Source organism: Armigeres subalbatus, chromosome 2, assembly GCF_024139115.2.
Source record: "Armigeres subalbatus isolate Guangzhou_Male chromosome 2, GZ_Asu_2, whole genome shotgun sequence".
In the NCBI taxonomy this organism is placed as follows: Eukaryota; Metazoa; Arthropoda; class Insecta; order Diptera; family Culicidae; genus Armigeres; species Armigeres subalbatus.
Genome location: NC_085140.1, coordinates 208,913,325 through 208,926,451, shown reverse-complemented (window position 1 = coordinate 208,926,451; position 13,127 = coordinate 208,913,325). Strand labels below are relative to the sequence as shown.

Here is a 13,127-nt window from a genome sequence, read left to right as displayed (position 1 = left end):
ATTAGGTAGGGTCGATTCATGTAATTGACATGTTTGCTCATAGTAGAGGGGTGACATCCATCGGGACGGCCTTTTGAATTGGTTTTGGGAATGGTCTTGGGGCTATCGCTGGTGGAAAACATTTCTAGGAGGAAATCTTTGAGGCATGTAATTATTGGGATAAGGTGGTCGTTGTGACGTGGTCCTGGTGACGGTGGAAATTTTTGAGATGAGTTGAAATGAGTATGTGTTTGATGGCGGAGCAAATGTTGGTTTGGCTGGGACTGGTGGTAACGGCTTGAAATTTGGTTTCGCATAATTATAATTTTTGTTCCTCCAGACACAATCGAAGGGCATCCTTCATTGTATCTGGTCCGCGTGCCCTAATTATTGGACCTAAGGGTTCTTTTAACCCAGCCAAAAGACTTTTAGCCCCATCTGTTGATAAAACTCCTTTTTCGAGGCAATAATTGCTGCATTATTTTCAATAATGTTTAAATTATTGATCAGTAATGAAATGGTGGGACACCTTGCCGTAAAACTCTTCGACGTTGTTTGTTTGATAAATTTTGAAAAGATCACGAGTTAGAGACACTTGTCTCGTCGATCGCTATAATGAGTAATTAGATTTTGTTTCATCTCGTTCCAATTTAAATTGGTGCCATACAACTCGAGTATGTTGTCTGCGTCACCAATAATTTTGTGCGAACCGCTTGGATCCACATTGTGCACGCATTCCCTCCGCTTCATTTAGTAAAGGCATTATGTTGTCGATTGCCCTGATAAATGAGTTTAATTTCACTGGGTTCCCATCGAAACAGGGAAGATCCCGTATAATTTGTGGGGTTTGAGAGATTTTAAAATGCTCTCTGTTCTCCCACATACTTCAACGGTTGGTGCTGGGGCACATTCGCATGTTGGTGGAGCGCTTGTTCGGCTTGAGCTCGAACGTGCGCTAGCTCTTCGTCGCGATTAGACACGTGTTGAGCTAACTTGAGTTGCCGTTGCAGCTCCTCAATTTGTTGGTCTTGCAAATTTCTCGCCATATCAAACCGATTATTACTTTTCGGGCAATTTTTCGCACCATTTTAACACTGTTAAGCACTGAATCACTTTTTATCTTACACTTCTGTATCTTTAAGAAATTAAAATTCACTTACCTAAGTTTGTTATCGATGTTCCTTCGATAGTAGAGAGGACGTGTCCGATTATCCGTCGATGCTGGTCTCTCTCGGGATGTCGATATCTTCGACAGATTCTGGTTCTTTATGATTATCCGCGTTGGCCTTTTCTTCTCTGGGATGCTGCAAGTCTTCGATATTCCTCGAAGATGTCTTTTCGACGAACACACTCACTCGCGAACTAAGAACTCGGACGCGGATCCTACCGACTGCGCCAGTTAAATCACGGGGATTCGAACATGAGTTTTAAAAAGAACGTCTACTCTAAATCACTGTTAAACCAAGAATGATAATTATATTCAATTCTACTTAGAGCTAACTCTATGTAACTGAATACTAGCTGACCTACACTTTCCGGAAGCCTCGTCCAAGGGTCGATCACTGTTGTCGTCGTTGTCCGGATGTTATTTTGTTGATGCCGCAGTTTATCGTCAAAAGGTAAATGTGCTGTAGGCTGTTATGCGTTTGCCGGTCGCTCACGTGGTTGTTGGGGTTGATGCTTTTTGATGATTCGGGCCAAATAGTGTTTGTAGGATGTTTGGTGTTTTATCGTTGCCAACTTGATGTGACGTGGTGGGTTGGTTGGTAACTTGTCTATTGATCTAGCTAAGTACATTATATCCCTAAAAAATATTAGGCTGGAACTAATACTTTTATTTAGAATTAACTTAAAAGTAGCATTAAAACGTTTTCTGATATAACTCTTATTCTTACTCCAGTTAATTGGGCATCATTCATTTCTCTTGAATATCAAACAATGTTTCCAACTGAGAATCCAAATGTTTGAGATTTCTTTCGTAATCCTGCAAAAGAAAAAAATGAAAAAATATTATATTTATGCCATGACTTCCATTCACATAAAACTTAATTTACACAAGTCAATTGTAAACACAACTATATTTTTTCCAGGTTATAAAAAAATAGCTTATACAAATCTTCATTTTTGCACACCAAATTCTGATTAGCAACGTTCAATTTAATAGTACCTACTTTTACATTTTCTCTACTTCTGTAATAGTTTTGTCAAAAACGAGTCAGAAACATGAATGGAGGAATACGGAAAGAATCGCAGGTGGTTACAAGTTAGGCAGACATACCAAACCAACAGATCTAATATCCGACCATTTAATACTGATTCAAAATATCCGCCTATGTTGAAAGAGTTTCATGCAAGTCTTCCCTTTTTCATCTTAAAATGTTTATACCAGGAAAATTAACAGCGGACCAAAAGTTTCTTTTTCTTATTCTCATTGGCATTACATCCCCACACTGGGACAGAGCCGCCTCGCAGCTTAGTGTTCATTAAGCACTTCCACAGTTATTAATTGCGAGGTTTCTAAGCCAAGTTACCATTTTTGCATTCGTATATCATGAGGCTAACACGATGGTACTTTTATGCCCAGGGAAGTCGAGACAATTTCCAATCCGAAAATTGCCTAGACCGGCACCGGGAATCGAACCCAGCCACCCTCAGCATGGTCTTGCTTTGTAGCCGCGCGTCTTACCGCACGGCTAAGGAGGGCCCCCCAAAGTTTACTCTGCGACAAATCCTTGATAAATTCCGGGAATACAACTTGCGGACTCATCATATGTTTGTAGATATTTAAATGCAGCTCTGATAGTCTTGTGAATAATTTTCCAAGAAGTTCTGTTCCACATCTCGATTCCGTCTGTATTACATCCCTTCAAAACGTCCTGGATTTCAGATCAATTTTCAAAACGACTTTGGCCTATCCAATGAACCAACTTATGAATGATGTTAGATATGGTATCCGAGTGAGTCCACTTATATTGGTAAACCTACGGATTGGCAAACCTACGGATTGGCAAACCTACGCCGATGCTCGCAAGGCTTACTGGAGACCTCTTGGACATCTTATATTCATGAAAATTGGGATCCTATGTTTTTGAACTGGATTTGGTACACACTGACGAAGAGTATATGGCAAATGTCATGATACTTACAACTGAACCCGAAAACGTTTTGGAGTACCATGAACACCTATTATTCCAAAAAATTGGGTTTACACTATTTCTATTGGATATATTGAGTATATGCCAAAGATTAGAACATTACAAACACCTTGATTGATTAACCTGGTAGATATCTTGAGCTGAACTCGAGAATGTTTTGGAGTACCTTGAACATCTCGAATTCAAGAAAATTGGGTTTGCATGGTGCGCATATGCTTATTGAACCAGGTTGGGTACATATCGATGTTGAGGACATTACAAAAAGCCTTGGTTGTCCGGTAGATACTTTGGGTTGAACTTGGGTTTGGAGAACATCGCGTATTCGAGAATATTGGATTTACATGATGCGCATGTGCCTATTGGACTGGATTAGGTATATGCCGATGATGAAGACATTGCATAAGCCTAGGTTGATCTGGTAGATACCGAGGGCTGTTAGGTTATCGACGGATGCCACTTTACCTTAGGGAACGTCCATAAATTACGTCACGTTTTAGTGGGAGGTAGAGGGTTTCTAAAAGGGTGACTACTCATATCAAGTTTTGGGAAATTTCATACAAAAAGGGGGTCAATAAAAATGGTTAATTATTGCGGTGCATAATTTTTGGACGTTCCCTTGATGCACTCCTTACTTGCCAGGAACTTCAACCAGTGACCATCAATATACATTTTCTATCTTCTATATAATAAAAATGAAATGGTCTGTGTTCGTATCCGCATAACTCGAAAACGGCTGGATGGATTTTCTTTATACCTTCAGCAAATATGTTCGTTATCGTTTCCGACGGGTTTATATGATATTTCCTCATGTGAAAATCATATGTAAAGTTGAGCAAATCGTGAAATACTGAAACAAAGATTCGTATGGGAATTCCGCATAGGCAGTTCGCAACGCGCATTTTCGCCTACTATGCAGGACAACGTCTGCCGGGTCGACTAGTGTATAATAAATTTGGTCTCTTTTCACTTACCCAAGCATCACATCAGCATGGTCACGTGGCTTATGGACAGCCCCTTAGCATTTAAAAATGTTAGAACCTGAAAATCTAACATTATCCCAGCAATATATCATTTTTACTAAAATTTTAGCTAAAAAATCGTCAAAGAAAATTATTCCGATTTTGTCACTGTTCCGATTTTATCAACTGAAACTCACGGACCGTGTTGATAAAAACAGAACATATCTGTACTGAATGAAGGGTTAAATCCGGTTTTTAACGCAGATGGATTTTGCAAGACTGTATAAAATTATTTTTCTTTTTTCTTTCTGCATGGTGAATAATTTGAAACCACGTTAGTTTCAAACTGTGAAAAAAATAGACCGAAAAGAACGGTTTACTAAGGAGGGGACTTATCTTCCTCTCTCTCCCGGGGCCTTCTTGTCCCATAGCCTGCTGACACTTTATTGGCGAAGATGGTGGGTGTGGTGGGTTTGATGGTGACCAGGATTCTCCATCCACTATTGAGTTTTTGACGCTGATTAAGAGTTCTCCACGCTGATTTGTGGTTCGGACATACTGGTTCCAAGTTGAACACGCGGTTTTAGAGCCACTTCGGATGGGTTCACCACGATGCACTGGAGTTCACACACATCGTAATCTGCCGCACAATGGGGGGCCTGTTGGCGACCGACACTGAGACTCTTCTAACGGTTTGTTCTTATCAGCCTCAAGAAAAACTTATTCCCGGCATACTCGCGGCTCCGTTGTCTGTCTTCTATCACCATCACCATCCAAGCCTCGCTACTCTCCTTTTTTCGATCATGTCCTTTCCTCTCTTTTTCCTCCACTTACACCCTTCCTTCGTTTTTATACATGTATCGGGTTGGATACGATCATCCCATAGAGATGGGGGATATTAAATAGACCTTTGCCGAAAGTTAAGGGACTGGTTACTTAATAGCAACTTTGCATTTTCACATTATAATGCTACAAATTTTGTGTTCATCTAATCTAACTATTGGAATTAAGTGTAGATTTTATTATTTTTCTGAAGGCATCTACTTTGTGACGGCTTTTGCGCGGTGACATCATTTTAGAATTTTTAAAGATAAAATGATCAAAAATATGAAAACTCGTGATATGTGGGACATTGGGGCAAAACGAGGTCAATAACTACATACAGAAGTGGTTCACGTTCATGAAAGAGCTTTCACTGAATGTCTTAGAAAATTCCCTTTCAAATAAGCCCTTGATCTCTTCTGTAAGTTGTTCGTAAAGAAAGTTATTAATTTTGTGTGCACTCGTTAATACAATACACACTAGGTCAAATTGTTTGAAATAATAGCACTTTTTGTTTTGGAAATATCCGAAAAACAATTGGTTGAAATGTTATAAACTTGCATGTAGGTGCTAAGTGACACTACGTAGATTATAGGAATAATAAGAGATGTGGAATACTAAACTGCTATTATTTTGAACAATTTGACCTACTGTGTAATTTTTTGACGAGTAGATTGATACTAATCATTTGAAAACTTCAGCGCATTTGTAGTTCACTGCCAACATTTCAGCTCAATCAATCGTTGAGGAACACAGTTACAGCTTGTCAAAGTAGGGCATTTTGTATGAAAAACGGACTCGATCCGCTGTTATTATTCTGAACACAGGTGTATGTATTTTTATACATTTCTAACGTACCTTAAGCTTAGTTTGCTTCCCCTTTTCCAAACCAGCCGTTGTAATGCTGTAAGTCCCGTCTGTATACTTGTTTATGTATGAAGGGGCAGCGAGGGATCTTGTAGAATCATAATACGAAACCTAAAATTTGAAAACATTAAATGATTTCCAATTAGTATAAACACATACACATTTATCTCAATTGAAACATGTTATAAATTAGATTCTATAACTCATGTATAAAGAGCAACAGCAGAGGTGATTAGCAAAAAAAATAAGTTATGTAATTATTGTATACAAAACAACTACCGTCGTCGGGGTGACAATGGGTCACTGTTTCAACTACTTAGAATGATTGTAGAATGGATTCAATGTATCTAACGGCAAGAAGACTAAAATATAAGAGACCTTTTTGAACGATTTTGCTATCCGACCTCCAGGCTGCCGGTGAGAGCGATGACCCATTGTCACCACCGCTGGCGGTACTTCGTACTCTGGGATAATCAATGCCATGGCTTATATTTTTTAAATAAAAAGAGAAAACAAATTCTTCGTGATTATTTGGTAGTACCGCAGCTCTTCTTCACTTGATATGGTGGTCCCGTGAATGTGTACACGACACGCTCAAGCATGCTTGATTAACACAGACTCCACCCCTCGGTTAGTCATGCATCCACTATATTCCTCCAACGAATTTGTTTGACCAACCGAGCATTAACCATTAAAAAATATATATTCGAGTGGGATGTCATGGTCATTTTTTCAAATCAATGGCTTTTCGAAACCATTCTGAGTGCAGAATTTGGGCCCGAATGGCTGCTTCCTCGCTTTCCGCATCGTGTCTGAAGTTTGTATGCATTTTAAATTCTAGAGGATGCTGATCATAATAAACCAAGTGGCACATTGCGTTGAAGTATAACCCAAATGATGCCGAAAAACTTTGCTGAAGAACGTTCGTAGCTGGAACGTCCACGAAAACGCTTCGACCATATGCAAAAAATCGTTTATTCTGCACTGCCGAACTACGTGGACTAATAATTTAACTGAGTGTTATTTCAAAACTATTGATCTTAAGAGCTTTGGAGTTAATAGGAGTTATCCGGAACCATTTCACAAAGTAAAAATTAAGACAAGAAAGAAAACGGGTTTTGTTTTCTGACAATCAAAGGTTTTCCAGTAGTGCTGGCAGAAACATTGATTTCTTGCATATGGTAATAACTCAATTTCCGAAGTGTAATAACATTTTTTGTAGACCTTCGTGCTATTAACCAATCAAGCCCGTAATCTGCACAGTTGATTGGCAAGCTGCTTTGTCGCGCTAATACCACAAGAGAGGATTAGACGAGGTTAAACGCACAAGGCTGTCTAACATCACCGGTTCTAAGTTTTCCAGCATAACCGGAACCATGCGGCTGCACATGCGGAGACATTCGTTCATATGCTCGACAAAATAATCGAAGAGCATCCAACTGGAGAAAATTTGAACGCATTGTGGCAACATGTCCACGAGACGGCCAATACAACAGCCACAGAGGTACTTGATATCACCCAAGGAAACCAACAGAAAGGCAGGTTTGATGTGGAGTGCTAAAGAGCGACAGATGAGAAAAGTCAGGCCAGGAGCCGCATGCTCGTAGCATCTACACGCCAAAATTGAGAACGATATGAAGAACGCAGGGCAGTTGAGAAAAAACTTAACCGGCGGACAAGCAGTGGAGCCACCAAAGCGCTAGACGAAGTGAAAAGACTGTTCGAGAGAAAAATAACGTTCAGGCCGCTGGGAAGGACGGAACTCAAACCGTGCTTCTAAAAGTTGGGAGTGACCGGCTGAATGAAAAAATCCACCAAGTGATTGAAATGATTTAGGTGGGAAAAGAAATGCCTTGGAGAGAGAAGAAATGCTGGCTTGGTGCTGACAGGGATGCCCTGCAGAGTTGGCAAAAATCCGCTCGTTAAATATCTTGGCTGTGCATATGCACAGCACATGTTTCGAAATGGACAAATTGATATGAAATTTGCGAAACAGAATCCACGTGTCTTGGAGGGACTCGAACCATCAACCTCCTACTCTCTAGATAGGCGTGATAACCCCTACACAGTTATGCGCTCTCTTTTTTGCAAATTGAATATCTTTCGGATGCTTGATTTGTCCAATCTCCTCATGTGCTATGCATGACTAATAAAATACGGCAGATTAAAGTGGGCTGAACATGTAGAGCGTATGCCGGAAGAGAGACCAGCAAAAGTGATGTTTGGCAGAGCACCTAGAAGAGGACGTTGACTCCAGCGACCTGAAATATGACATTACATTCGGTTTTGCCCCGGATAACATGGACCGTACGATATAGGTAGGTACACACCTAAATCATTTCACAGATTTCGGTGAATTTTGCTTCAATTCACCGAAATCTCAACAGCAGATTTGTTCGGTAATTATTTCACAAAATTTTCGGCGGTTTTTCCTTTGTTCAACTGTCAAAACCACGGAAAATCTGTCAAATTATTCACCGAACAGTTCTGCTGTTGAGATTTCGGTGAAATTTCACAGAAATCTGCGATTTATTTTAAGTGTGTAGGTTGCTTCTTTTTTTTTCTACCTTCCTCTTTCCTCTTTATTTTTTTCCTCCTTCCCTCTTTCTTCTTCTTTCTCAACTCTTCGTTCTTCCTACTTCCTTCTTCCCTCTTCTTTTTTCCTTATTCCTCCTTCCTTCTTCCTTTCATGTTTGATAGGAGTTAAAAGAAGCATTTATTTCATATTCACGAATAATAAAGCTAGATTGTAGATATTTTTTTAACATTGTCTAACGCATTCTAAAATAACATCCTGATTAGATTACGAGTTTAATCACTTGATATCATATTAAATTAAAATAAGATGTGTGACTTTGACTTCAAGAAATTCTTTATCAAATGATAAAGCTTTTAGTCTGAAAAGGCTGTAAGATCAATATCAGCAAATCATCCTTTGTTTGTCATTTCTAAAACAACGTAAGACACGTAATGCTGAGCCACTTTTGTAGCATTGTGAGACACCTACACACAAGCCATCTATTTTCGTTATCACCCGCTCGTGCCAATAGTGTTTGGCTCACTTTCATTCCAGGCAATGAAAATGTACCATTCCAGTGGCTTCGGTTGAACTTTACTTCCTGCAACCTAATCAAATTGTAATCCCACGTGTCAGCGGACACCATTTGTCGACGATCCATATAAATCTGTATCGAAACCGAAATAAATCAGCCTAGGATGGAACAAGATTGATGGCGACACGGCCATTATTTTACAGCTTTACACTAAAGATGGACATGCTTGCTACTTCTCAAACGCAACGTCGGATAAAATCCAGCATGTGCCCAAGAGGCCATAACGTGAGTCATCCCTTTTCGCTTTACGAGTTGAATCGAACTTGTGTTATACACAGCAGAATATGTAGAGTGATGCAGAAAATTGTTTGAACAGGCACCTGCTTTGTATCATGAAAACTCATAAACTTCCGAGATGAAATTTTCCAAGAAGACATCTTTGAAAACCCACTTGATTCCATATGTAATGCACCATCATAAGCGTTATGTACAAATATGACAACCATTTTTTTACATAATCACACATACAATGTTTCAACCCACTCTGTAACAATCAAGCACTATAAAATAGAAAGAAAGAAAATATTACCCGTTCAATTTCCTCGTACAACCGTTGCTTCTGGCGATCCAGCTGTTGGATTGCCTGTTGATATCGCTGCTCCAGAGATCCATCGTCCGTAAGTTTGGTGTTGGTGTCATACCGTCTAGCAAGCAGTTCCATTTCGCGCTGCTTAATGTCCTCTTCGGCGAACATGAAGTCCATTTCCTCTCGTTGTCTCTGCAATGAGAATCAATTAGCGCGTTCATACTTGTTTAGCGAACCTCTATCTGTATGTAGTCAAACCAAATGGGGTGAAATCAACGAGAAAATGGTGTTAACAATTGACTTTTGCCGATCCTTTTGCGGCCAGAATGAAAGAAAAAAATATGAATTCTTCAGATAAAATCATTTATTAGAGAAAGAAATTGAGATTGATCTTCTTTTGATTTTTGTTTTCAATCCTCAAAATGGACAGATGAGTAAAAAATACAGATTCTTCGAGAAAGTTGACCATTAATAAAATGAAGAATTGGAAAATTGAGCGAACAAATACTTTTTTAGGGAAAGGTCAATTCATTTTACTATCACTTTTATTGTATCGTATAGGCCAGTGTTGTAAAATGTCTTGGTATAATTTTCCCGGAACTTTTTTTAATTGCTTTATTATCGTGATTTTTTATAATAATAATTTGTTCGCACAAAAATTCCGAGCACTGTTTTCACAAGCTAGATGTCAGTTTGTAATATATGATGAGTAGGGCAGTTTTAATTTAACCTTCCTAATGCATTAGAAAAAAGCTACAAATTGTGCATTGGGGTCCATTTGGACACAAGATTTCATCTCGATCACAAAAACTCAAATTTCAACCGATTTTCGATCTTTAGGCACCAAACGAAAGCTGTAGGTTCCAATAACAAGCCCACGGGGTGATTCATTCAAATTGTCCACTCTAGTCCCCGGGGAACCTGTGCTAAAGAGGTATTGTTTGAGCTTCTCAATTTGGCACCAAATTTTCGAGTTGCGTGTTATGAAACATAAAATTGCTTGCAAATTTGTGCTCTGATGATTCTAACTGTATTTGCTATATTGTATATGCCATTTCTGGGCAAATTTATCCCTCGAGTGGTCATCGGAAAGCCCTCTGGAAGATCCGGAACATCCGTAAAATTGGCCAATTCTAAAAGTTCATCCTAGAGCTTCACGATTTTTTGGTAACCATTCATTCTGGAAAATTGTGGGTGCTATCAATAGGTAGAGTCTTCTGTGACCGCCAAATATCCCAGAAACGGTCCTCCGAAGGATCCGGAAAACCGGTAAAAGTGGCCAATTCTAAAAGTTCATCCTAGAGCTCCGCGATTTTTTCGTAACCATTCATTCTGGCAAATTGTGGGTCCAATCAATAGTTAAAGCCTTCTGTGACCTACAAATGTCTCAGAAATGGTCCTCCGGAACGTTCGTAAAATGGCCAATTCCAAAAGTTCATCCTAGAACTTCGCGATGTTTTTAAAACCATTCATTCTGGCAAATTGTGGGTGCAATCAACAGGTAAAGTCTTCTGTTACCCCCAAATATCACAGAAACGGTCCTCCGGAAGATCCGAAACATCCGTAAAAGTGGCCAATTCTAAAAGTTAATCCCAGAGCTCCGCGATTTTTTCGTAACCATTAATTCTGGCAAATTGTGGGGGCCATCAATAGTAAATGTCTTCTGTGACCTCCAAATGCCCCAGAAATGGTTCTCCAGAAGATCCGGAACATCCGTAAAATGGCCAATTCCAAAAGTTCATCCCAGAGCTTCGTGATTTTTTGACAACTATTCATTCTGGCAAATTGTGGGTGCAACAAACAGTTAAAGTCTTCTGTGATCCCAAAATGTCCCAGAAATGGTCCTCCGGAAGATCCGAAACATCCAAAACATCCGTAAACATCCGGCCAATTCTAAAAGTTAATTCCAGAGCTCGGCGATTTTTTTTCGTAACCATTAATTATGGCAAATTGTAGGGACAATCAATAGTAAATGTTTTCTGTGACCTCCAAATGCCCCAGAAATGGTTCTCCGAAAGATCGGGAACATCCGTAAAATGGCCAATTCTAAAAGTTAATCCCAGAGCTTTGCGATTTTTTTGGAACATTCATAAAAATGATCAATTCCAAAAGGTAATCCCCGAGATTCGCATTATTTCGTTATCATCCATCCTGACGAATAATGGATGCAATCAGTAGTGAAAGTCGTCAGTGATCCAAAAAGCTCCCGAAGCGGTCATCCGAAAGATCCGGACTATACGTAAAAGTGGTCAATTTCAAAAATACATCTCAGAGCTTTTTTCAATTCATTCATAACTGAATTTCCTGTGCAATCAATTGTGCAAGTCTTCTGCGACCCGCAAATACTCCCGAAAGCAGCCGATACCACAAAATCATTCCATAGCATTGCTTTTTTATTCGTAACCATCCATACGGGCAAATTGTGTACGCAATAAATTGTTCCAGTCTTGTGAGATGACCACAAACGGTCTTCCGGGAAATCTGAAACATTCGTAAAAGTGGCCAATTGAAAAGTTCATCTCAAAGCAAATTTCGAAACTGTTTATATCATCGAATGGATAATGCAATCAATAGTGAAAGTCTATTTTGGCCCGAAATGATCACAATACGGTCCTCAAGAAACCCGAAACATCCGTAAAATAGGTTGATCCTAAAATTTGATCCCAGACCTGAGCATTTTTGTTAGCATTCACGTAGTAACGGTGAATTATATGTGGAGTAAATAGTGAAAGTCCTCTGTGACCTACCAAAAGTTAATCACATTCGATTTTTTAGACAATAACATTAACATTGTTAATGGCTCCGGTTCTCTTGGAAATTTGAGACATCCGCTAAAATTATGAATTCCAAAAGTTTATCTCACAGCTCCACATTTTATTTCGAAAACATCCATAGCGGAGAAGTGATTGGGAAATCAAGAGGGGAAGGTGGGGAGACTTGATCCCCGGGGTGACTTGATCACCCCCTGTTTTAGCGAGAACTAAAGAAGTTTTCTTCGTATTTTTAAGTATAGATCCTCTGTAGACAAATGACCTGAGATATTCTTTTGGAATTGATCACTTTTACGAATGAACTGGATCTTCCGGACCGTTTCTCAAGCACTTGGAGGTCACAGAAAACTTACCCTATTAATTTTCCAGAATGAATGGTTACGAAAAAAATCACCGTGCTGAAGTTTTGGAATTGTCCACTTTTACGGATGTTTCAGATCTATCGAAGGATTGTTTCTTCGACATTTGTAGACCACAGAAAACTTTAACTATTGATTGCACCCACAATTCACCAGAATGGATGGTTACGAGAAAAAAAAAATGCTATGCTCTGGGGTGAACTTTTGGAATGGCCACTTTTATGGATGATCCGTATCTTCTGGAGGACCGTTTTTGTGGCATTTTGGAGGTCACAGAAGATTTTCATTATTGATTGCATCCACAATTTGCCAGAATGGATGCTTACAAAAAAATACGAAGCTCTGGGATGAACCTTTGGATTTGACCATTTTACGGATGTTCCGGATCTTCCGAAGAACCATTTCTGGGGCATTTGGTGGTCACAGAAGATATTTACTATTGATTGCACCCACAATTTGCCATAATGAATGGTTTTAAAAAATCGCGGAGCTCTAGGATGAACTTTTAGAATTGGCCACTTTTACCGGTGTTCCGGATCTTCCAGAGGACCGTTTTTGGGACATTTGTAGATCACA

The 13,127-nt window shown here is 39.4% G+C and overlaps 1 protein-coding gene across 2 annotated transcripts in view; it reads right to left on the bottom strand.

The window, feature by feature from the left end:
- Positions 1–1,531: 1,531 nt before the first annotated feature.
- Positions 1,532–13,127, bottom strand: part of LOC134215825 (TBC1 domain family member 31) — a 108,497-nt gene continuing 96,901 nt past the window's right edge. Inside the window, exons 8-10 of one of the 2 annotated variants that reach the window (XM_062694935.1) lie at positions 9,425–9,613; positions 5,774–5,893; positions 1,532–1,963 (exon numbers count right to left, since the gene is read on the bottom strand). In XM_062694935.1, the coding sequence (XP_062550919.1) occupies positions 1,895–1,963; positions 5,774–5,893; positions 9,425–9,613 (378 nt within the window). In that variant the 3' untranslated portion in view covers positions 1,532–1,894. The remainder of the gene's footprint in view (positions 1,964–5,773; positions 5,894–9,424; positions 9,614–13,127) is intronic. The other variant, XM_062694936.1, reaches the window with a different exon arrangement.